This window comes from Neolamprologus brichardi, chromosome 18 (genome assembly GCF_056152115.1).
Source record: "Neolamprologus brichardi isolate AB-2024 chromosome 18, ASM5615211v1, whole genome shotgun sequence".
Lineage (NCBI taxonomy): Eukaryota > Metazoa > Chordata > Actinopteri > Cichliformes > Cichlidae > Neolamprologus > Neolamprologus brichardi.
Window position 1 is genome coordinate 17,480,632 of NC_142121.1, and position 26,260 is coordinate 17,506,891.

Here is a 26,260-nt window from a genome sequence, read left to right on the forward strand (position 1 = left end):
AATTTTAATATTTTTAAAACTCAGACCCATTGTTCCAGTGAAAGTAACTCCTCATGCTTCTGCATACCGAGATATTTTGGAGATTTGGGGATTTTTCCCTTCCTGTTCCAAGACATGGTTGACCAAGTTTGGTGTGGTAGAACTTGATTGGCCTGCAGAGAGTAATGACCTCAACCCAAGAATACCCCTGACTTCCTCATGGAGATAGTTCCTCTAATGCTTTCTTTAAATCCACATAGATACAGTGCAACTCCTTCATACCTTCTATATAGTGCTCTGTCAACACCCTAAGAATCTAGTCTGAATTTGGAACATGAGTAAGAATAAAAGAATGAGCTAGAAATACCAGAAAATCTGCCATCACTCATTTTTATACTTTATTATATATTCGCAACCACAATAATTGCAACGAACTCTTATTAATCACTTAAAAAACAGAAGATAATCAAGAAATTTGGTCAAATAATGAACAGCATAATCAACTGTGAACTGAACATGTTTTTATATTATCAGCTATGCAGCTGAAATTTCTACGATATTTGACTTTCCCATACAGGAAGGCTGGTTTGTCTCTTGTAGAAGAAGTTCTATAAAAGTATGCAATGAACAGTGAATAAAAACTGTATTAAGTGCTCAGAGTCCTTTGTAAACAAATCTTCAGAAATGGATAGAAAAACCAACCTGAGACTTCACTAACTTGGTAACTTGTTTAGAACTTGTGTGATAGAAATGCCACACCACCAACAAGCTGAGAGAAAAAGAAAAAAAGAAACCCCTATAAAAGTCTAGCTAATCTTCAGCCAGTCTGTTCCCTCCCACATTCATTGAATTTGGCGAGCTCGATGATCCATCACCATTTTCTTCATGTCCCTGTCCGCCATCATGTCACTCGCATCAAGCTCGTTTCCTGGGCCAGCCATCGGATCATACCGGTGTCTGGAAGAGAGAGAGGAGATTCACAACCCTAGAACATGTTCTGCCTGATCATTTAGTGAAAAGCCAAAAGCAAGTTAAAATTGCTAATAAAGCAGACTGTGAGGCAACTTTTGGAACTTTATGAGGACTTTTAACCCCTGAACTCACTGTTTGAGGTGTTCCTCAATGGCTTTCCGTTCATACACGGTGCCATATACTGTTTTCACAGGATCAACAAACATCTTCTTGGTTAGAGGACAAATCAGATGTTGTGGTATAAACTCTGGCACAGGATCAACCAGTTTCTTTAGAAAGGAAAATAAGTCAAAGTAATGTGATCACAAAAAAAATCTTTTACATAAAACAGAAAAATCCCATAAATATTTTGTTCACTCACTCACCTCCTCCATGCTATCCATTGACTTTCCAGCATGTTCTCCCGTGTGCTTTCTGGCTTCTCGTTCGTACGTCTCGCGGCTCGTCAGGAATTCCTCGGCTAAAATGCTTCCAGGAAAAGGTTAATATGCAAATGTAAGTATTCATGTCTGGGGTCTGAAATAGCATCTGAAAAAAGTGAGCTCTACAAGAATCACACAATTCAGCAGACTGTTTATCAGTTTAGAGACACATTTCCCTCACAGAGATCATCTAAAACTCACACCTCGGTCTGAACACCAGCTCATCATCCATATCATTAACTTGTATTAAATACTCAAACATCTTGTAGGTGCAAATATAACTAGCTGATCATACTGAAACAGTTCTGAATGCAAAAAGGGGTCAAATCTGGTCCTAGCAACGTGTAACTAATAAAGTGGCTGTTGAGTGCTTATAGTAATAAAGTTGTGCATGTCTCACCTGTCCAGTGGGTCATCAGGCTCAGGGATGATGAGGAGTCCATACACAGCATCAAATATGTCCCTCATGGTGACGTGGGCGTTGTAGCTGCGATCAAATATGTTGTGGCAGATGCGGCCAACACTGTTGACATTGCAGTGGTACACCTGCCGCTGTGTTAAGATAAATGCTCGCTACGAGAAACATGCATGCAGTTACCACTTTTATATTACCCTAATAACTGGAAACCATTTTAACATGAACACTGTAGATGTCTAAACAGCTTTTGTTTGTATTTTGTCAGGATACACGTGTGACAAAGCGAACGAGCGGAGGCTTCACTGGGTATTCAGGACCAAACTGGCAGTACAGCTCAAACACTCCTTTCTCATATGGTGTGTCAGGAGGTCCTTGCATGAGAATCCTCCAGAACACTGAAAATCAGAAAACAATCAAACATTGTTGCTATTCACTACAGGTCCTAGAAAGTGTTGCTATGCAGCTCTCAACAGTACAATGACTGCAAACACAAATCCCTAATAAGTAATCAACATGCTGCATTCATTTTTTTTTAAATTTAATTGTTTGATTAGCATTAAAATCTCCCAATGAATACAGAATAAAGATCTACCACAAAGCAAGAATTCATCAGCTGCATCACAATGTTAAAACACTGATATTATGGGTCTATCAGGCAGCCCAGATCAAATAAAATACACAAAGCAATACAAACAGGTCAGGGGAGAGACCGCATCACTTACTTAAGTCTGACTCTGATGGATAGACTCTAAAGAAAGGATGAGGGTCACAATGCAGGCACTTGAGCTCCTCCACGATACGTTTGTCCTTCTCCATGAAACGTCCATCCTTTGCCTCCCGAATCTTCTTTTTCAGAGCACTGTTTTGAATTGAATGCATTTTATATAATGTTTCATAAGGAATGCATGTAATAAAAAAGGACCACAAAAAGTCAAAATTATCACTATTCATATAGAACAAGACTAAGGAGGCATTGAGTCTTAATAAACAAAATATTTTAGACTGTCGTGAAACTTATACAAGTACGTGCTAAATGACATGCTTTTTGTCAGGAAGCCTATACACATTTTTAAAAATAAAAACCCAGCTTCCATGGCCCTGATGCACTGCCTGTCCTGTTGGGCGGTGCTTCAACTGGGTGTCAGAACCTTGTAAAAATAAGATTTCACAGTAATCTGCAACTACAGTGGGAAAAAAAAGTAGTTGCATGAAAACTGACATTTACTGATGTCTTACAAGTGGAAGCAGACTACTTTTTCTCTTGAGGTATGACTATAAGTCGAATCTCTTCATATTTTGGACAGCTGAACAAAACTATATTGGACAGATTAGAGCAGTGTTTCCCAACCTTTTGGAGCCACGGCACATATTTCACATCAGAAAAATCACGCAGCACACCACCAAACAAAAATGTCACAAAAAGCATATTGATACATTTTCCCCGGGCACCAGGTATAGCGGAATTGGCTCGGTTTGTCCCCAGTATACCTTTTTGGTTTCTTCTGACCACTACTCATGCTAAGCCCTTCATCTGGGTCAGAATTTTCCCTAGGACCCAGGTCAGACTGACCACTTTTTCTTATCAAATATTCATCTATTGCTATTCGTGCTGCGTCATCTCACAGCATGACTATTATGCAAGTTCTTCTTCACCTTCTTCTGTTTTACTGGCAGTTGGTGACCCATTTAAATAGAGGAGGTATATGGTATATGTACTGCCTTCAAGTGGGAAAGAACGTAATTGTTCTGCCCGTTACTCTCGCTTAAAGTCAGGTGGAACCAGACGATCTCCCACAGCACACCGTATCATTTCTAACTACACACCTATGTGCCGCAGGCACAGTGTTTGGGAAACACTGGATTAGATAAACCAGGCAAGCAGAGTAAATTGTTTCATTAACAGCTCAAGAAACTCATTTTCTTTGATCAGGTGTGTTCTTAGCTTCTACAGGATGGATGTTTCTGCCACTCACCTTTCTGTCACCGTCACTTTGCTGTTTATCTGGCTTGGCAAGGATGTCTCTGGATATGCATCATAGCCCCGAGTAGTAAACATGCTTTTAAGTATTCCCTATAAAACATGAAAAAAATATAATAACCATATGACGTCCATGTATGAAGTTAAAGAGTGATCAGATTTCCTTTTGAAGCAGACTATAAACAGACCTCAGTGATGGAAGAAGGGTCAAGTTTTTTTTTGGGCTTCCTCTGCTCCAGAGAAAGAACTGTCTCGATCTCAAAGAGTTTCAGACCATCTTTGACTGTCTGTGGTTTGAAACAGCAGCCACCTGTAAACGGGTTTGAAATATTTTAAAAAGGAATTATTAAAATGTAAGTCACTGTTTGGCCCCTTTTTGGCATCAAATTCGTGGAAGCGAATGGATGGATGTTTGTTTGTTTTTTTTAAACTTTGTTATTTTTAGATAAGCCAGAGTTTAGGACTACACTGTTAATACAGATACATATAAATACAGAAAATAATGACAAATACCAGAAATACTGCAGAGACTAAGCCAATGTCTCATGCTCAGTTAACTGATTATAGAACTAAAGCACAGAAAGAAAAAAAAATCCTGAAAGCAGTTGAGATGAAATCACAAAGGTCCAATAAAATGGGCCAAAAGTTGATTCCATGCGTGCCCATTTACAGGTTTGATTCCTGCGATTCCAGTTCTAAACAGCTGCAGGTTCCCATTAACAATTTCGCATTTACCTAAATTCACACAGAGAGTACTTCTATGTGCATCTGACACTACTTTTTGTTGATGATCATTTTGTGTCCAGCTGTTAAGCAGATGCCAAATAGTTTCATTACGTCCAAGCCTCCAGATGGCGCACCGGTTAAAAAATGCATCCAAGAGCATGGCCTTACTTTTTTTTTTTTGCATAGGGGGTTGTGCATGGCAGAGTTGAGTTCTAGTGTGATGTTTTTAGTAGGGGTGCAACGATACTCGTATCGATATTGAACCGTTCGATACAGTGCTTTCGGTTTGGTACACATATGTATCGAACAATACAACATTTTTAATTTATTTTATCAACTTTTCTTCTGACGATGCTGTCTGTGTTGAATGCTCAGTGGATCTGCGTTCGACTACTCCGCCTAGGCTGCACTGTCGACCGCAGATCCACTGAGGACAGCGGAAGCTAGCAAGACAGAAGCTGAGCTTGTTGCAACATGGCAAATTGAACCTCCCCCACCCTCATTCAGATCTGGCGTTTGGAACTGTTTTGGTCTTCATGTGACGTATGACCCTGAAGGTAAGCGTGTCATGGACAAAAGTAAAACAGTATGTCGGATGTGCCACGCAATGCTCAATTACATGGGTGGGAACTAGTGTGTTAGCGCAGTTAGCTCGTTAACGTGTTGGCCGTCCAGCCCCACGCACGGGGCGATCCGCGGTAGCTCGTTAACGGAGATTTGCCGTGTTGTGGCGTTAACGTCATTTCAACGAGATTAACGCTGACAGCACTAGTGGGAACACAACGAATATGACTGCACATTTACTCCGACAGCATCCTAGTGCAAAGACAAGTGGAAGCAGACAAAAACAACAAGCAGGCATGCTACAAACTTTACCCGAGTCATTTAGACAGCTGTTAGCACATGATTCTCCTTATGGGGACTTGACAAGTTTAATATGCTGCTGAGAGTATAGCCCAGAAGAAGCGTATAGTATAGCTTTTATTTTGGAAAGAGCCATTTCTCTGTAATAAACTCTCTTTTCCAAACATGAGTGATTTCTCGATCAGATAGATTTATTATTTTATCCCTTTGTTGTTTCAGCAACATTAAATTTAAAAACTGTACGTTTGAGTTAAAATATATATTTATAATTTTAATAAATGACAAATTAAAAAAAGCATGAACATTTTCTTGTATCGAAAAAATATCAAACTGTGACACCAAAGTATCGAACCGAACCGAACCGTGAATTTTGTGTATCGTTGCACCCCTAGTTTTTAGGCGTGTGAGAAAAAAGCTTTTGTACAAACCAGTTGAACTGTTTACAATCAGTGAGACTCCTCTTCCAACAGATTGCAGCTTTTAGATTAATTTAAACATGGGATATTTTTTTTACTTTTAGGGGCAGAGAATTGTGCATTATTTTATACATATAAATAGTTTTACCTGTTGCATTGCTGATTCCATGGAGCATGTTATTTTCCACATTTCCAAGAAGGATTGAATCCACAGTGACGTTTGCTTTCAGCAACTTGGCTGTCACAGCAGCTGGGTCCATAAAGGACCTATGGCAAGATGAAAACAGTCAACTGCTGCCCCAGAAAAACATAATTGATGGGTGATCAAAGGCAACTTAAGCAGAAAGGGAAACTTACCCAGAATCATTGCCATCAGTGAGGCACAGGACGCGGAGTCTACAATCTGGGAAGCTCGCCTTGATCTTTTCCAGCTCTGAAGCTCCACGTCGTAGCGCGTCGTACAGCAGAGTACATCCGCTCGCCTCAAGGTTACGTGTGTGGAACTAAAAAACAAAAGAACCCCAAAAAGGCGACAAGGAAAAAAATTATATTAGCGCCACCGAGCAAGTTGTTCACTTACAGCATGTTTATTTATTTACTTGAAAATGGGGGGAAAAAAGTTGCCAGGTTGACCCAAGTAAAATTTTTATTTTTTAGCTTTATTCTATCAAAACTTAGAGCTACTGATCAGGTATCTCAAAACTCAGGTATTTCTGAGTATGTCAAAATTTCCCCACTCACAATACCACCTCACAATTTTTACATATAGAGGGCAATAAAATTCTTCTTGAGTGGCAGTAACAAGCTTCCAGAGGAAAGTCTTCCATCCTCACAATGTTTTGCAATCACCTTGAACTTCTCCAGATTTTCTGTGAATGTGTGGAGCATTTTCACCATGGAGTCAAACTTTACAAGACCAATGACGTGATGGAAATCGTACGCCATGCTCCTCGTGGCAAAGTTGTCAAAGAGCTCTTTGACAGCATTGATTTTCTTTATTTCTGCATTTTCGTAGCACTCCTCTTCCATCGAGGAGCTTGTATCGATCAGTACCTAAAGTAATAAAGTCAGGAAGAGGAAATGTTTAGCAAATGTTTTGATTTGATTCCTTTACAACTAAAATTTTCCCAGATCTCACCAGTATTGCCTCATTTGGAGTTCTGGTTGTAACAAATGACTGGTCGTCTCTGTGGTCGCCAGTGCTGTATTAAAAAAAGGACAAAACACCATCTTTATAGCTTTACACAGTTAACACGAGACAAGCATCACATACTCTGTGAATTTCCTGTTATTGGTTGGGTAGATTGTGCCTTTAATGCAGATCAAGATGCACAATTCAGTTCAATTGAATTTTATTTATATAGCGCCAAATCACAACAACAGTAACTTTTAGGTATTTTATCTTGTGAGATAAAGAAAAAAGGATCAGACAAGCCACTATGAGCAAGCACTTGGTGACAGTGGGAAGGAAAGAAACAGGAAGAAACCTCCAGCAGAAACCAGGCTCAGGGAGGGGCAGTAATCTGCTGTGACTGGCTGGGGGAGGGGAGGAAGACACGCTGGAAGAGCCAGAAATTAATAATGACTGATAATTAAATGCAAAATGGTGTATAAACAGTGTGAAAACAGGTAAGTGAAGAAGAACCTCTCAGTTCGTCATAGAAGACTCCAGCAGCCTGCACGTATTAAAGCATATATTATGTGCCAGAATGAGTCTGCCCTTCATTAGTTCACTCCATTTTGTTTTGGTTTAGGTACTCACTTGGCTGCTAGCAAGTTTAAATCCATCGTTTTTACTTTTCCATCCAGACAATTGCGCACTTCGATCATATCAGCTGCTCTTTTGTTTTTATGCAAATAAATGCCCAGATTATCTGACAGAGAAATATGAAAATGAAGCAAACATTAAGTATAATGCCTCCCAACACACATGATAAAAACTTGATGTCAGAGGTCAAAGGCAAAGTAGGAGAACTGGTGGAAATTCCTTGTCCACTTAATTTAAAGTGACTAACAGTTCTACTGTAACAGGAGCAACAGTAAAGGAAATCTAAGCAAAGGTGGAACATACCCCTCAATTTAGACTTAAACTGCTGCAAAATGAACACATCTGTGGACTAAAACCTGACAAGTCAGTGGCATCTGCTGTATGATACAAGTGTTTGTAAGGTATAAAAGTGATGTTTCACTGAAAGATGTGAATATTTAGACTGGAAAAGGATGAAATACCTTCACTAAGTAGAACAAGGCAGCTCTGATAATGTCCCAGGTCCTTCAGATGTAGAGGTGGGGTCACATTAAGGCGAGGGAAAGACTTCAAACATTCCACCATGCTGCCAAAAGTCCACTGAATATTCACCTGAAAGCTGTTTCATTCAATGAATTAGTAAAAAAAAAATCTTTAAAACAAGTCATTATTCAACCTGTTTATATTGTCTTTGAGACAATCCTAGATACCAGATGAATATGTGTAATTAATATATAATAATTAATAATAAAGACTAACTAACTCAAAACTATGTTTTAACTCAGACTGCTTGCATAGGATATTCAAGCATTGGACAGTGTAGACTAGACACTGTCAGGTTAAAATACATCACTGTGCCTTGGGCCTTGAGTTACTCTTAATTTCTTTGTATTTTGCTTGAAAAATGGGAGATGGGTGCAGGGATTTATTAAAACGTGCAAATTTAGATGGAAACAAAGTACATAACAGGGCTGTGCCATATATTGTCTGAGATAATAATGGTATAAATTTGTGTGTTATATAAAAGTGTCATATCGCAATATCTTTTTGTATTGCAGTACCATATGTTTATGCCTGTCTGACAGCATGTCAGCCTTCGATGACAATTTACTACCTAAAAAGGGAGACATTTAAACAAATTCCAACGAAGCACAATACTTTGCAAAACTGATCCTGCTATAGGTGGAAACAACTAATTTCAACACTTGAGCCAGGCTCATACCAAGTATGGTACAACACGCCAATAGTGTTGTTTTTCTATCCAGTTTGCCTTTACTGCATTTGCAGTGTGTTTGGGATCATTTTTTTAAACATGATTCAAGTCAGTGCTAAGTGGCTTGAAAAAACAAAGCAATTCTTCTGAAAATGATCCTGGCTCCTTGGACGCAAATATAAAGAAATGAGTGGTGGGTCAAGACTTGTGGACAATACTGTATTACTAAAAACAATCATGAATGAATAATCAAGAATTCATGAGAAATTGAATGGCATTCATTAAAAACCACCTGCAGAGCAAGCATATACTTTAAACCTAACTAAGTCAATAATTTTTACTGTTCAGCTGTGCATAGGTGTATCTTAATTTGTTATCTATACCAACAGAAAGTAAAGGAAATCTGCTCAAGTTGTGTTGAAAGAAATAACTCAGTCACACATACTTCTGACCAGATGTCTTGTCGTGGAGACTCCACAGAGGATACGTTCGGACAAATCGAGGAATGCTGAGCAGGATTTTCTCAATGTCAGTGGCTCTCTGTAGTGAGAATTCTCGCAAAGGCTCTTCGGTGCAATTTGGAATCTTCTCTCCATCTAAACAAAATAAAAAGAAGCCAGAAACACATAATTCACCACCATAATGCAATTTATTAAAAATTTCAACCAACTAACGTTTTATATCTGGTGATGCAGCAATGCTTGTGCACAAGAGTTCATTTTAAAATAATTAACAGTTCTATACATTTTTATATTAATACATAGCTATCACTGCACCAGGCTGAAGAAGGTGCTACCTTTAAAGGCTCTCTCATTATGGATGCTTTATACTGTCAAATCCGGTTATTTTTATCTTATTTATTTTATTTGAATATGCAAAGTAATTAATAAACTAGTATTGCAGCAAAAATGACATAAAATATTAAACCTATATTCATTTAGACACATTAAAACCTTTAAACTTTATAGTTTAAACTCTTTCAGTGCTATTTGTACCTTTGATTTTCTGAAGGACGTACGCCCTTTCAAAGACATCTGGTACTCCAGGTACTCTGACAGGTTCGCAGAAATGGTCACCATCTTTGGACACGAGAGAGATGGGAGCATAGACTTCATGGTTTGATGCTTGTTTCTGTCAAAACAGAGCCAAGTATGATACATTTAAACTACAGAGATAATATCTATACAAAATACTGGGAAAGACCAGCTTCTGTTCAAAAATAAACTCAGTATACCTCAATTTTTGAAAGGAGATGTGCCCAGCAGTACAATGAATTTTCAAAGACATCCTGGTCCTCTATGATTTTTTTCCCTCGCTGTGTTGCTTGCTGGGGCAATAACTCCCTGAAGAGCATGTATAAGCCCTCAACAACTGCAATCTGCAAGAAATCATTCAGTATACAACAAAATTTTCATGCTAAATAAGCAGTGAGTAAATCACAGTTATATACTGTACAAACGATGAGCATACATGGATATCAATCTCTACATTCATGAATACTGTGACACTTCAGATGGTTTCATTCACAAGTTACCATCATGGCAATATCATTTTAATTAAATAAATGAAATAAAATTACAGTACACTCAAAATGATGCATGTTTTACAGCCTAAATCACCACATAGCAGGTGGGAGGTGGCGTGCAAAAAAGCTGCTGTGTTAAAATCAGTGGACAAAACATGCAAAAAGTCACATAAAAGTCTGATACCAGATTTGTTGGAGGATTACGAGGCCAGTGGTGCAAAGACTTAAAACTGCAGCAGCATGTCAGCTGTCCTCTATTTATGAAGAAGATAGTCTAAAACTGTAACAAGTCTTACACCACCTCATACTTTTTACCTTCTGGTTCCTGGTCATCCTTTCATTCCTGCAGAGTAACTGATGCAAACTTTGGGTGAGGGGGTTACATCCCGTCAATTTTCGTATGTAAGCTATCAGTTTGTTCCGGTTTATTTCAGGAAGGTCTTTCTACAAGTAAATACACAGAAATATTAGAATTTGGGTTAATCAGAAAAATTAAACACAATCTAAACTAAATTTACCACATTTCAGTTTAGTTTGTGAACACAGGTCAACAAAGTGCACAATAAAGAACCCACAGTGTTTATTTCTCCAGGGTTAATACTGGACAAATGGCCTGCTGAAGACAAAGCTATATTTCAACTGATGAAAAAAATTTCAATAAGGAGGTTCATTGATTCACAGTAGCTATGGCATCTTTTTGTTTTTTTTAAAAATAGATTCACCATACAGTCTAGTTATAATAGCTGCTGTGTGATTTTGGCTATTTTTCCAAGTACAGAGGTCACAAAGACAAAACTATAACCAGAATGAAAATAGACTGATTCCTTCTTTGCTTTTGAGAACCAATTGAACACTTCAATCGTAATGTGATTGAACAGGTTGCCTGGTGGCAAACAACATGCCTCCAAACAGTTGTAGCTTGACTAGAGTCACTCTCAACCAGACTGGCGAAGCTTTGCAAATAACTGCTAAGCAACGACAGACTGCCAACATGTTGCAATCAATCTGAGTGTGTCTGCACCCATAAAAGCAACTCATCTGCAATGCCTCTCTCTAAAATAGGGAACTCTACTTAACAAGGTGGCAACTGGTTGTATTCTGATGATATTCCTATGTAAACGCAATGTAAAGAGTGAATATGTGGTTCTACTTCTAAATCGCTGTCTCGCATCAACCTCGTCATTATTTGTGGAAGAATTTCTGAGGTTCACCAATGCCTGGACTGAATGTAAGGACTTTATGTGAATTTCTGTGTGCAATCATCTGTTATGTAGTCTTTCAGCTATCCGTTTCAAAAAAACAGAATATCACCTTGAAGACAGGCTAAATAACAGAATAAATAAAGTTCATGTTCATAGGATAGCAAGACAATGGGACAATATGGGACAGTGTTAAATATAAAACAGCTTACCCCAACAGCATAAAGAGAAGACAGGAACACACTGATTCCTTTCTGGCTTTGTTGGACTGAAGGCACGACATCATTGATGTAGAAAGTTTCATCAAGGGGAGTCTCTTCAGTAAACGAGGACAGAGCGAAGGCAATAGTTGACCCTTCAGAGATTCCACACTTTTGGAGTATGTCACCACCCAAATTATTACCTCTATATAAAACAGGGACACCAGAGAACAGAAGAACTCCATCAATGCTAAGACTTTAAGCATGTGAATGTGGGGGTGGCGATGGGTGAAAAGTAACAAAAATACTGGTGGCTACCAATGCTACCCTTCGTTTTCTAGTAAATGAGTGGATGGAATGTGATGAATGTGAAAAGCCTAGGTGACTTGCTTCTTCCAGTTAAGAGAAACCTTGACCTCTGACCTTGAGGTTAAGGTCTTTTAGTAGATCTAAATATGGTATGACTTTCAATATCCTGTGTTGCTTTGTTCTGGAGTGATCGTATTCACAAACCAGCTTGTCCCTGCTCGCAGCAGAGTGATGACAACACTTTTTCAGCCTGATGGGTAAAAACAAGGTTTTTGTGAGGCAGTTTACCTGGGATGGAGGACATGTGCTGGTATTCCACTTGCATTTGACAGGATCACTTTTAGAGTTGCGATTGTGTCAGTTTCCAAATTCACCATAATCTCAAAGTTTCCCTTAACAGGTAAAGAAAAATATGTTAAAGGTACAGAATTAATTTCAATTATAACTTTATATACATGTTAAAAATGAAGGCTGACATTTACAACAATAAACTATACATTAATAAAAATAATCGATTCACTTTATTTCTGCCATTTTATTCTTCCCTCCTCAACAGAAAGACTGTTTATCAAGTGAAGGTCTATTTTTCCCTCATTTTTAAAATGGGGCTTAGAGAAACTCAGATACTACTTAAAACCACTGTGTCTAAACAAAATAAGAGATTTCAGAAATCATTACAGGTCATCTGTTCCCCCGTAAAGATATAATATGAAAATTGACTGGTCAGTTTCATTTGCCAGCAGTTGCCAATATCCTCAATTGAGCAGCATACTGTTTTTAAGACGCACCTTGAGCATGATGTGACATCGAATGACATCTGTTCCAGAGGTCTTGCCAGACTCTTGTCTTAGCATTTTTGGAGCTTGTGTCAAGTTTTCCCTCGGAGTAAAAATGGCATAAATTACAGCTCCATTTTCAATGTGTCTTTCTTTCAAAGACCCTGGAAAAGAACATAATAAATAGAATAACTGTGCCAGATCCACAGTTAACAAAAAATAATAAAAAAATAAAACAAAACATTAAAACAACAATTAATTTAAAAAAAACATTTTTAAAGTGTCCCATCTACATGTATGAAAGTATATTCCTTTCCTATGACCAAAATCATTTTAGAAACTGCTAGCGCTTACCAGCAGTCTGAAAACTATTCATTCAAGTTTGTAAATGAACTCTCCCATGGTATCATGTGATCATAAGTCTTACCCTAAAACCTGCTTGTATTTGGATAATAGACAAGATTTATTTCCTACTAATCCTGTTTCAATGATACATTAAAGCCTATATTTTTCTAGCAGATTTCTTACTTATTAACAGATGGAACTACAGAGTGAACTTACAGGCAACAAATTCAAAGTGTAATGGTGTCATAATTCATCAAGTTTTCAGAGGGACCTTTAAAGTAACCTACAGAGGTTTCAGAAAAGCTGACTTTATGCAGATGAGGATAAGGGAGGAAGCTAAATGGCTGACGCCATTGTCAATGACCTTCAGTTGTCCCATGCCAACCATCAAACTAAAACCGACGGCCCAAGTTTCTTGGCAACACTGCAGGTGATATCTTCCGTCTTTTGGAAAGTCTCTTCTTATATTTATTGTTTGTTTATTTGCACTGTTGTAACCTCGTCGTCTCATCGCTCTATAGACTGGACTGTATGTAGCGGAGATGACAATAAAGTTTACTTTGACTTCAGCAGCGAGCAGGCACACCGAGGGCTCTCGCGCTCACTTTTCGTGTATAGAATTTCGAAAAAACATCGGTGCAAATTATAAGTCTGTATCATAATGTCTGGTGTTTTCGTGTTTTTATTTTGTTTTACTTTGCGAGTTGGGCGATAGAAAGCCGATCGGTGCCTGTGACATTCCCACTATGCGCTGGTTGACGTTGGGGCAGCATGAGTACAAGCATTTTTTATTTTTTTTGCCGATGCCCGTGATGCCGCCCCCCACCACAATGCCGCCCCGGGCAACCGCCCGTGTCGCCCGTATCTAAAACCGCTACTGATCCATCATACAAAATGTAATCAAATGGAAAGGTCCCTTTTTAAAACTTGTTTTATTAGTTTTAATCTTTTAACTTTATGCATCAAGCAAAAATTTTATTATATGCAACATTCACTGACTGGAAGAAATTTGTTTAATATTTAAACCTATTTTCTGCACATTCCAGCACATAATTTATTTATTTATTTTGTGTTTACACTCACTCTTTCAAATAGATGCAAGTAAAACACAGCAGAAAATAAATAAAGTCAAAGACTAGCGGTCCTTTTGCTCTATTTTCACCTGTAAAGCAGGAGTAGGGTAGGCGGAGGTTTACCTTGGTGCAGGTGTGCCGCAGCGGTCAGTGGAAGAATCCGCGAGTTTGTCTGTGAATTTCCCATTATGTCGTAGCGCACTCGGTGCTTGCTTGGAAGTTTAGGGGTTTTTTTTCGCTGTAAAAAGAAGTTTTCTTCCCACGCACAACGGACGCAAATGTTTTTGTCACTTTTTATGGAATCAAACTTAAAGTAAGGTCAGTACTTCCACGCTTTAAACACTGCACACTCATACTCTCTCCCACACTTGATATATTATCCATTGTTGATCTGCACACAGCTGTTGTCACGAACGTCGCACTTGCTTACGTCACTGTCATGAGACTTTCTCGCAAAAAAATCACGGTTTTAGTAACTCAGTAACGCAGCGTTCCTACGGGAAAGTAACAGTAATCTAATTACCGTTTTTGCAATAGTAATCCCTTACTTTACTCGTTACTTGAAAAAAGTAATCGGATTACAGTAATGCGTTACAAGTAACGCGTTACTGCCCATCTCTGGTAAGGAGCAAGTGGCACACTGCACATAGAAATGTCACTAGTGGAGATATTGTCTAAGCTAACTAAGCTAAAAGAGTGTTTAAAAAATTGCTAAAGAATCGCAGCTACCACTAGCTTAAGTAGCATTATCATTGTACCGCAGGTCGACTGCCCCTTTATAAGCAGCTCTATTGTTTAGTTTTAGTCTCTGTTTGTAAGACTATTGATGTGTGCGGACAGTAATGAACATTTTACCTGTACTTAATGAAGGAAATGTTTTATATGTTGTTGTGTGATAACAAACATGGTATTGTATCTTTTGGAGCTTCAATTTAAAGGTTTTTCACCTATAGGTGATCTGCGTGGTAATTGAGTGAAATCAAGTTAAACACCTGGAGTAGATGCATCAATCCATTTCACGTGAGAAAAGTGCACAAATTAAGATGACTTGACAAATATAGTTAAGTATTTTTGGACAGACACATTTTAACCTCCTAGGACCTGGCGTCCACATATGTGGACATCACATTTTGGGTTATTTAGACCAAAATACAAAATTTTGCTCTACAAGGGCCTGATATCCACTTACGGGGACATTATACTGCTACTATCCTATTGAAATTTTAAACGAATATCCTTATATGTGGCTCTCATTTTTCTTAGAAACAAAAATCAGGTAAAAAATAAATAAATCTGGTAATTCTTTGTTTTTACATTCATCAGGTCCCAATCAGTCCAAATATCAAAGAGAAATTAAAAATGCATGCTGTAGAAGAGTTCAGGTCTTAGGAGGTTAAAGCACTTGAAAATAAAGTGTGTATAAAAGTGACTACAATTCCTTAAAAGTTACTGAAGTATTTTTGTTCAATCCCTTGAGTCCCAGATGAAAGTCTTATTAGACTTATTACTCATATTAATCTTCTAAATATAACTAACATGTTTTGGTACACAATAAAATAGTTTTTAAAAAGGTCAGTGTCCAAAACCTAAATAGACCTAACTGTATAGAATCATTCACTCCTCCATTTCTGACTCACATGTGTTGAAGAAGGGATCGTCTGTCAAGGGCATCCCATCTACTGTGTAGAGACAAACTCCTTTGGTGTTTCCAACATTTTCAAGGTGACAGATTCTCAGCATTATGTCTTCAATTGTGTTTTGTGCCGGATCCATATCTGTAGCATTGTAATTTTAAACATTTCACCTCCATGTCCATATATAAATTACTTTAATCATGCCAAAGGGGGCATTTAGGATAAGAGCCTTTAAAAGATGTGTTCCTGTTACCTGAAATAACCTTTGGTTTAAGACATTTGGGGTATGTGTACTGAAGACTGAATGACTTCACTGACTTTTGCACCGGTCTGCCAGTTAGGATTTGACGTTCTGGAGTGCTCAGTCTTTGAATGAAGTCTTTCATGATTGCAAAACGATTCTTTTCCACATGACTTAAACCTGTAAAAGAGACAAAATAAATTCAGCTTTCAGAGAAAGTAATCTGAAATACTGCAAAAAGCTAGACCCTGATACACAGATTTGAAATTCTCTATATTTGCACAGCTTTTTTTTGTTAACATGTTTGTAATGAGAGAGCTATTCTAAAGTCCTAGCTTGTCTTTGGTATATCAAGCATTCTTACCAATGCTGTTTAAATCTTCTTCCATCACACTGTCCAGGAAATCTTTTTCATCTTTAACACCCATCTGAACAAACTGGTTGTAGTATGATTCCAGTCTGTGCTGCTCAAGTAGATTGAATATTGCACCCATCTAAACGTAGACCAGGAGATTATATTCATCAACACTCAAATACCAAAATCAGAGAACTTATGATATTAAATTTTATTTACATTGCTGCCCTTGTCTGAAACTAATGACAATACATGAACTCAATGAGATGTAAAATACAAAATACTATTTATTTGGTTATTCAGTTAAATTTAAATGGCCATTTATCTTTTCAATTTATTCTAGTAACTTGAAGCAAATTTATTCTTTTTTTTTTTCAGAGGAGCACACTTTCACATTTGTGTAAACTATTCTTCAGCTGGTCATTTGGCAACATGTCTTCATAGACTCACACCTCTGTCTTCATTAAAATTGTCTATAAACATATGCCTATTGATAGGAGAGGCCAGACGTCTGAGTCATGATATCCAGCTGCATACACAAAGAGGCATGTTGACTAACTGAATGCGTGGGACTTTCTTTTGCAGCTGAATGCGCTACAGCTAACTACAATATTATCTTCAACTACTTCAGAGATATGTTGAAGTGCATTACACAGTAATTGCAAGTAATTATTGGATTTAACAAAAGAGATGGAAATCTTACCTTAACACAACTCCAAAGATCACGAAGAACAACTGTTCAGTCCTAGTTGTAGTTGGAGGAGTGGACTGTGAAACTGAAACCTAAGGAAACAAAACCAAGGGGGTTGGATGTCTTTAGGTATTTGGTCAGCAGTGAAAGGAATAATATTTGAGTGTTTATCTACCTATACAGAGCATGGATTACAGAATAGGGAGGGAATTAGAGGCATTTCAAAATTTCCTGTATGCCGAAAAATACAGTATGCCACATGTTGGGTTGTTTTAATTTAATATTATTATTATTACTACTACTTAGCTGCAATACCAAGGCTTGTAATTCTTTGGAGTGTACAATTTATAGTTTTTATATTTTTAAGTCCCAAAAATCCCCCCAAATCTCATTCAAGTGAATGGGTAGAATGTTGACGTGTTGTGGAGAACCTAATTTTCTATGTGGGAAAAGCAGAAAAATCCATCTGAATTTTTTTTTTTACTTTAACCTTACTTAATTTCAAACAAGCTCTTTCTTAAAAGCAAGAGATGTACACGTTTTGATCTGGAGTCATTTCAGTAAGTGGAGTGCCATCTAACTCCAAAATATACAGTTAGGTCTGTAATAATTTGGACAGACAATTCTTTTTCAAATTTTGGTTCTGTACATTACCACAATGAATTTTAAATAAAACAACTGAGATGAAGTTGATTCAATTCAATGGGCTGAACAAAAAAGATTGCATAAAAATGTGATAAACTAGAGCATTTTTAACACAATTCCTTCATTTAAAGGGCTCAACTTGCTGAAAATGGCAGCCTGAAATCTTGAACTCATGGCCATCACCAAATTGTGGGTTTCCCATGCTCTGCCTGTCACGGTCTGTGGAGACAGGCCGTGCGGTGGTGTGTGTGGTGGACCCAGGTGCGAACACAAGTGAGTAGACGGGAGTGAACTTAAACTGAAAGCGAGCCTTTATTATGGCTGATGACACAGAGTTCAAACAAAGCAGAAATACCGTGACTAAACTATAACTAAACTGGGAAACTAATACTGTGATAAATTATGGAGACTCAGAGAACTATGACGATGACTGCGAAGACTGGCCGTGAAAACATGAAGGGTGGGAACACAGACGACGCGACACAGACTGAATGAAACACAGAGGCTGTATCCCAATTCAGGGTCTGTAGCCTTAAAGTACGCAGCCTCAACGATCCTCAAGGGCCGCGTACTTAAAGACCGTAAGGCCGGAAGTGCGAGGCTTGTGAAATGGGACGGTCTAGCCTCCGTTGCGCTGCCCAGGTTGCCTAGCAACCATGACACTAACAGCTGGAAACGTTTCATACAGCTTTGTTTGACAGAAATGAAGGAGAAAATCTTTTGTTCATTTGTTTGTTTGTTTCTACATGAGCTTTGATCATTCTCTGTAAGATTAAGGTCAGCTATTGAACGGCGTATATTTTAAAGTAAAGGCTTTAAAACCAAGTTAGTACAAACGTCACTAATGTCACATAACTTTGCCAACATGTGGCCAACAGTAATGTTTTAATGTTCTTTGTTATTAAACATTTGCACATAAATAAGTGACATAATATTCAGTACTTAGTTTACTAAGTTACTCTTCGTGCGCCCCTCATCTGCCGTTTTTTTTTTTTTTTATCCACACCCACCGCTATGCATTCTGGGATAGGTTGGGCCACGAAGTCTACACCGCCACGTCCTTAAAATTCAGGGAAATGAAGGACGCATTTGAGGGACGCATTTCGAGCAGCCTTTGAATTGGGACAGCCTTCGTCGCGTCGCTTTTACGTAATCGGCCTAAAAATGCGGCCTTTAAGGCTGCAGACCCTGAATTGGGATACAGCCAGAGACTAAATACACATAAGGGATGATCAAGGGAAGTGGAAACACATGAGGGGGAACAGCTGATACACATGAACCTGATGACAGGACAGGGAAAGTGAAACTACATACACTGACATTAGACACAGACTTTCAAAGTAAAACAGGAAACATGGGGATTAGACGTGACCTGAACTGAACATAACCACACAGACATAACACATGACAGGTAGACGCACGGACCAGGGAGACTGAATACAGGAGGAGATGACATAAACAACTAAAAAACAAAGGACTAAACAGCAACCTCGAAATTAACTAGATGAACTAAACTAGGGCACAAATGAATACCAAAATATATAAGAACTCAAACACTGGGTCACAGACCCAGCCCATGACACTGCCAGGCCTTTACTGCAGCAGCTTTCAGTTGGTGTTTGTTTATGGGGCTTTCTGTCTGAAGTTTGGTCTTCAACAAGTGAAACGCATGCCAATTGGGTTAAGATCAGGTGACTGACTTAGCGATTCATGAATATTCTACGTCTTTGCTTTAATGAACTTTTTTTTCTTAGATATTTTAACGAAGTACAATCTAGCCTTTCTATTCTTGAAGCTTATGAGAGGCTTGCACCTTGCAGTGAACCTTACTTTCATGCAGTCTTCTCTTTATGGTAGATTTGGGTAGTGATACGCCTACCTCCTGGAAAGTATTGCTTACTTGGCTGGCTGTTGTGTATCGGTTTCTCATGGAAATGATTCTGCGATAATCAACCACTGTTGTCTTCTGTGGACGTTCAGGTCTTTTGCATTGCTGAGTTCACCAGTGCTTTCTTTCTTTGTCACAATGAATCAAACTACATTTTGCCACTCCTAATATTGTAGCAATTTCTCAAATGTTTTTTTTCTGTTTTCGCAGCTTGTTGTTTTTTCACAGCAGAATCTTCAAAATGCAACCATTTTGAGAGACTGAAGAAGAAACCATCAGCTGAGACTGAAGAAGTCACTTGGATGAGTGACAAAACATTTCTCTCGCTGAAAACGCTACGTCCAGATGAACAGAATAAACCTTTGGCGATTTACTTACCTGGATGATTGAGAATGCATCAAAAAACTAACCTTTAATTAGGTAAAGGAGGAAGTGTAAATAACAGAGAAAAAGCAAAATCAAATAATCCATACAGGAATGCACTGAGGGAACACAGACAAACAGTACAGTGCAACAAGAAACTGAGGAATACTGACTGGCTTATGCACGAGGTGATTAGGTAGCGAGGACACCGTTGGGAAACCAAGACATGGGTGAAGACAGTTTAACTAATGAATGGGGAAGCACAATTGTACACAAGACACACAAGATGCATGACTAGAGAAATAAAACAGGAAGTAACTGACACCAGAAGAAGAACACAGGGGAGGTAAGATAACTGAAACAAATGAATACGGAATATTGAATACACAAAACTCATGACTGCAAAAGCTACAACAAACTATGATTCAAACACAAACATTAAATAAACGAAACACAAAGTCCAAAACTGCAAAATGCTGGGTCACAGACATGAAATGACAGTCATAGAGGTATATCAGCACAGATGTTTGAGATGCTGTCAGGGGCTGGGTCTGAGACCCAGTTTTTTTGCATTACTATTAATGCTCACAAGGGCAACGAGAGCGAGACCTGGACGGGCGTGACTGGGAGGAATGGCCTCCCAGATCTGAACCCGAGCGGTGCTTTGTTATTGGACTTCTGTGCAAACCACAGTTTAGCCAAAATGAACACGTTTGAACATAAGAGTGTCCATAAGTGCACGTGGCACCAAGATGCTCTAGGTCAATTACCGATTTTGTAATCATATCATCAGACCTGAGGCCATAAGTTCTGGGCACTCAGGGAAAGAGAGGGGCTGAGCTGTCAACTGATCACCACCTAAACGTATAGTGAGGGTGTGCTGGGAACGCCTACCAGAGGCGCTGGTCTGCGAGATCTTCAATGCACACCTCCAGCATTTCGAGGGAGACAGCGAACATTGAGTCCGAATGGACCATGTTCAGCATCTCCATTGCCGAAGCTGCTGCACTGAGCTGCGGCCAAAAGGTGGTTGGTGCCTGTCGTGGTGGTAACGCCCAAATCAAATGGTGGACACCAGAAGTGAGGGGAGCCACCAAGCTGAAGAAGTCCTATCGGGCTTGGTTAGCCTGTGGGACTATGGAGGCAGCTGATAAGTACCGACAGGCCAAGCGGAACGCGGCGCTGGCAGTGGCTGAAGCAAAAACTCGGGTGTGGGAGGAGTTTGGAGAGGTCACGGAAAAAGACCTTCGGACTCCCTCGAAGAGATTCTGTCAGGCGACTCAGGAGGGGAAAGCGGTGTGCTAGCTGCACTGTGTATAGTACAGGGGGAGCACTGCTGACTTCGACTGTAAAAAAAAGGTTGGGCAGTGGAAGGAATACTTTGAGGACCTCATTAATCCCACTGGCACATCTTCCGTGGAGGAAGCAGAGCCTGGGGACGAAGGGGATGACCCACCAATCTCCGGGGGCGAGGTCACTAAGGCAGTTAAACAACTCCTTGGTGGCAGAGCCCCAGGGTGGATGAGGTCCGTCCCAAGTCCCTGAACGCTCTGGATGTTGTAGGGCTGTCTTTGTTGACACGCCTCTACAATGTTGCGTGGAGATCAGGGGCAGTACCCCAGGATTGGCAGACCGGGGTGGTGGTTCCCATCTTTAAGAAAGGGGACCAAAGGGTGTGTTCCAACTATAGGGGAATCACACTCCTGAGCCTCCGTGGGAAGGTATATGCCAGGGTGCTGGGAAGGAGAGTCCATCCGTTAGTCAAACCTCCCATACAGGAGGTTTTGTTTAAACCTTAGTTCGTTTCTCCCGTGTCTGCCTTTGGGTTTGTTTCATAAATACACCGGCATTCCCCACCATGAAGGATGCACGTTCAAATGGTAAAATTTAAAAAAAAATAAGACTGTATGTTTTCAGCACACATAAATCCAATTACCTTAACATGCTAACGGATTATCCACCAATCAATTAAAAGATTTTGGGCATGTTAATTGATGTCAGATTAGAAAACATAATAGTTATTTCATCCAACTTGATCAAATCAGGGAAAGTATCGAAATTCGACTTATTCCAAGTCAAAGCGAGTGAATCTGTATGGCTAAATTTGTGGACTTGCTGACTGTTACCATTTGCATTATGTTATAGCTCAGTTGATGGTAGAAGCAAAGGAAAGGTGTAGCACCCAAATGGGAATGAGAACAAAAGGTAAGTTTAAAATATGCAGCCAGCTCTGAATAAATAATTATATGAGGCTAAATGTGGAATTGTACTTAATACATGTTAAACTAAATACAATAATATTACAATTTTAAATAACAAGAATAATGATAAAAAGAACATGTCTCAACTCCTGATACCTTTACTTGTCAAACAGGTGGATTACTTTAAAACATGCCTGGTGACACATAATGCACAGTAATATGTGCTTTAATAAAACCTGAAACCGACTTCTCCACATGCAGGGCAGAGAAATATCTTCCTCTGTCATGCAAAAATTAGGCAATATATTTGTTTTAAATTTTAATATTTCACATTTAAACTATTAAGGAGGCATTTCCTTCCTAAAATACACACAAACACACACACACACACAAAATGTAAGACTAGCGTATTTTTAAATAAAAGGTTACATTTGAACCCTAGCCCCGCATCAGGCAAAGCAACAGTACAGTAACCACAATCCCAGCACAAGTTTTGCAAAAATTGCATAGAATATAATGTCAAAGTTACTTTACAATTACCAAAAGTAAAAGTGAAAGTCGTGGCTCCTCTTTAAGAAGTTTCAAATGACTGACCTCAGTATTTCTCCTGTCTGACAGGTAAAAAATAAATTGTTGCGATGCTGAACACTTTCTGTACACAAATGTGTTGTAACGTTTGTGTAGACTCCCAAGCACCAGAAGTTCTTCTTTCACCAGCGGTTTATTGGTGTGTAACAGGACAGCTAATGCCGGAGTTTTCTCTCCAGTCCCGTCAACACTCTCGCCCTATCAGCACACACGCCCAAACACGTCCCTTAAAGGAACAGTAACAGTGCGACAGAAATAATGAAGCTTTGGTTACGCACGTCAGAGAATGCAGTTACATGTCACTGCTGGTTAACTGATGACTCACCTGAAATTGATGGCTCTCATTGGTGGATTTAAATTTCCTCTCTAAGATTACAAAAATAAAAAGGTCCTGGCAAAGGCTATGAGATAACACAAATGCCCCTTAAAAAAGGGGCAAATTTTAAGCCCAACCCTGCTAAGCAACAGCACAGTAGCCACAATCTCACCACAATTTTTTCAGAAATTCACATTTGCATATAAGTTGCATAAAAGTTACTTTACCAAATCAAAAATGAAAGAAACCAAAAATGAAAGTCATGGCTCCTCTTCAAAAAGTTCCAGATGACTGACCTCAGTGTTTGCCCAGTAAAGGCCCTTCCTATTTTGGTTCTCTAAGTAGTCTTCTGATAAGTCTTCACCATGTTTTATAGATGGCTTTTGACACTAACTGTTCTGACTACTTCCTGAGCTGCTCTATAATTATTGACGTTTTGAAACAAAAATTTCAAATCAGGATTCATCACTCCATAAGATCTATTGCCACTGAGTTTTGGTCCAGTTCGTGTAAATTGGCATATAGCAGATTTTCCTTGCCGTTCCTTCCTTAAGAATGGGTTTTTGGGAGCCATTCTTAAGGAACCCCGGACCTGGGCCCGCTGAAGGTCGAACAGTGATTGGCAGATGCAAGTGGACTTGGATCAGAGGGTAATTTTTCCCACAGAGATTGTAACAACTACTCTGCGACCAGACCTCGTCCTTTGGTCTAACTCCCCAAAACTTGCGTACGTCATTGAGCTGATGGTGTCATGGGAGGAAGCATTTGAGTGTAAGAAGCTGCGGTATGCCAACTTGGCAGCTGAGGCAGACAGAGGCTGGACAATCAAGGTGCCCCTGGTGGAAGTGGGGTGCAGGAGCTTTGTTGCCAGTACAACAGCAAAACTGCTTAGAGAGATTGGGGTCAGAGGACAAGTGCAATGGCGGGCTATAAGACAATTAGCTAACGCTGCTGAGAGGACTAGTCACTGGCTATGGCTAAAAAGGACTGACATCACTTGGGCAGCTAAGTGATGTCAGCCCCCTGCCTCAACAGGGGGTAAAATGGTAAAACATAACAATAGAACTTTTGCTAGTTGACTGATATACAGCTGTCTCAGCCAGATCAGCACCCCCCTTCCGGCTCTCCTCTCTGCTCTCTCCTATCTTGTCCCTTTTGTCTTACTTCTCTCTATCACCTTTTCTATCCCTTTGAAGAAGTGAGGCTCCATAAATGCTAAAGAGGTAAGTATTATTTCTCAGTTGCAGTGAATAGATAGAAAATAACCCGAAGAAAACTAAACAGAAGAAAGAAGAAGAGAAATAACAATTTTAACATAAACCAGTGACACACTCCGGGGCCTGATCAATCCTGGCATAGTCTGCTTGGATGAGGGTGTCTAGTGATAATGGCCGAAACACCCAGCAAAGTACCTTAAAATGAAAATATAGAGGGCATTCAAATCTAAATATATATGAAGAAATAAGAAGTGGCTCAAGACACCATACTGTATTCTGTTATTATTATTTTTTGAATCCTTACAAACCATGTAAAACATTTTTTGCAACTGTCAATCCATCCAGCTTGGAAAAAAAAAATAAAAAGAGAAGGTAGACGACTACTACCCTCAGGTAGTAGTCGTCTTTAAGTTTGCACTTTCGTAGGAGGCACTGGGTGATGAAACCTCTGGAGAAACTGGGGCTCTGCTGGTTCTTTTGGCTGACTTGTGCTTCCCCCTTGTGGTTTTTTTGAAGAGGTAAAAAGATGTTCATTAATCTTTGCTGGTGGTCGCTGACTGCATGCAGCTGAAGGATGAGAGGGGCAAAGTGTTGCACACTGGCCACCCAGGTTTTGTTGCTCTTTGCCATCATTCCTGAAGGCTCCACTTAAATTTCTAGAAGTCTCACCGTTGCTCTTCCTTCTGCATGTCTGTGCAGGAGTTCTCCGAGTTTCAGACATGACTGAATTCTCAGACATCTTCCTCCTGCTATCAGCATGTGACTGTGTTCTCGCTGATTCTAAACTGCCTTCACAGCTACTATCCTGCTGCCTCTTTTGAATACCTGATTTCCATTTCGCTGCCACAGATTGGTCAGTACTTTTGTTGCTGCAACTTCCTGCATTACAGAGACCGCTGGGAGCAGGAACAGGTGACGGGGTGATATTGATGTTTCTTGGCCTGTACGCAGGACTGCTCTTTCTCTCCCTCTGCAGTGACCATTCACACTCTGTGCTTTGGCTGTGAATCCTGCAGTTTACTGATAAATGGGTTTTGTGAAGGGGTGAGTTTCTCTCAGATTTTATTTCAAAATTAGCCGTAGAATCCGGGGTCCTGCAGGAAAGACCAGCACTGTCTTGTTCTGGACAAAAACCACACTGGTTATTACTTCTCATTATGTGGTCAGTGGTGAGGAGACCCTGTGTATGCCCAGATGTGTCAGCAGTGCTGCAGGTAGGTGTTTTGCTTGACTTATTAAAAGCTGATGTGACTCTATGCTGACCGTGAGTCCTGGATGTTGACATCTTAGAGAGACAGGGTCTAGCTGGAGGCCTGGGTATAGGAGGGGACAGAGGAGGAGGTGGATGCGGTCTTAGGACTGATGGAGGAGATAACGTTTTCAGACTCTCTGAGCTTTGTGCTGCTGTCAGTCTGTGGAAAAGGAATCAGAAGTTCATGAATTAAGGGAATTTTCATTCACAATGACAACAAAAAGAAGCAGTTGAAGGTATTTTTTGAGATGGTGTTATAGGAAAAGCGTCATCGTGTTCACATTCAAAAATTATAAATATATAAATATTTAATGGAATAAGAAGACAAAAACAAGCAATGAAAGTGAAGCAGCTATTTTAATATTAATTACATAGCTGTCAATAATAATAATGCATACTAACCTGAAACCTTTCTTTGCAGGCAAAGGGGACGAAGGTGAGAACAGAAAGGGGCTGAGCTCCAAATCCACTTGTATAGCTCCTCTAAGTTCTCTCAGGTCTACAAATATACAAACAGAACATATATGAGATATGAAATGGTCTCAAATATGATTAAAACTATTGAGATATTGTGATTATTAATTACAAACATTAATGTAAGTCCTTGTCAATCCTAACTAATCCCTGAACGCCTCCTTGTACTTATGAACTACCTGTTAATCAGCAGAAGACAGACCCTGCATAGCTCACTTTTACATTCATAAATA

At 39.4% G+C, this 26,260-nt stretch overlaps 2 protein-coding genes across 3 annotated transcripts in view; both read right to left on the minus strand.

Moving 5' to 3' along the window:
- On the minus strand, positions 1-25,647 carry LOC102789217 (uncharacterized). 2 transcript variants are annotated; one of them, XM_087831674.1, is made up of 26 exons: positions 25,565-25,647; positions 17,096-17,175; positions 16,402-16,531; positions 16,050-16,217; positions 15,800-15,937; positions 12,757-12,908; positions 12,257-12,360; positions 11,672-11,864; positions 10,576-10,704; positions 9,970-10,113; positions 9,731-9,866; positions 9,181-9,331; positions 8,005-8,141; positions 7,538-7,649; positions 6,914-6,977; positions 6,625-6,828; positions 6,133-6,278; positions 5,924-6,042; positions 3,958-4,079; positions 3,765-3,862; positions 2,514-2,650; positions 2,062-2,186; positions 1,774-1,919; positions 1,317-1,419; positions 1,084-1,220; positions 1-936 (listed from the first exon to the last, which is right to left on the minus strand). In XM_087831674.1, the coding sequence occupies exons 3-26, from the start codon at positions 16,529-16,531 to the stop codon at positions 822-824; spliced, it is 3,210 nt and encodes a 1,069-aa protein (XP_087687800.1). In that variant the 5' UTR covers positions 17,096-17,175; positions 25,565-25,647; the 3' UTR covers positions 1-821. The 2 variants fall into 2 exon arrangements, with proteins under 2 accessions (XP_087687800.1, XP_087687799.1); XM_087831673.1 differs by lacking the exon at positions 25,565-25,647 and adding an exon at positions 22,775-23,789.
- The window catches only part of ccdc24 (coiled-coil domain containing 24), a 20,507-nt gene continuing 18,057 nt past the window's right edge, over positions 23,811-26,260 (minus strand). Inside the window, exons 8-9 of the mRNA XM_006792145.2 lie at positions 25,956-26,052; positions 23,811-25,713 (exon numbers count right to left, since the gene is read on the minus strand). Of these exons, the coding sequence (XP_006792208.2) occupies positions 24,708-25,713; positions 25,956-26,052 (1,103 nt within the window). The 3' untranslated portion in view covers positions 23,811-24,707. The remainder of the gene's footprint in view (positions 25,714-25,955; positions 26,053-26,260) is intronic.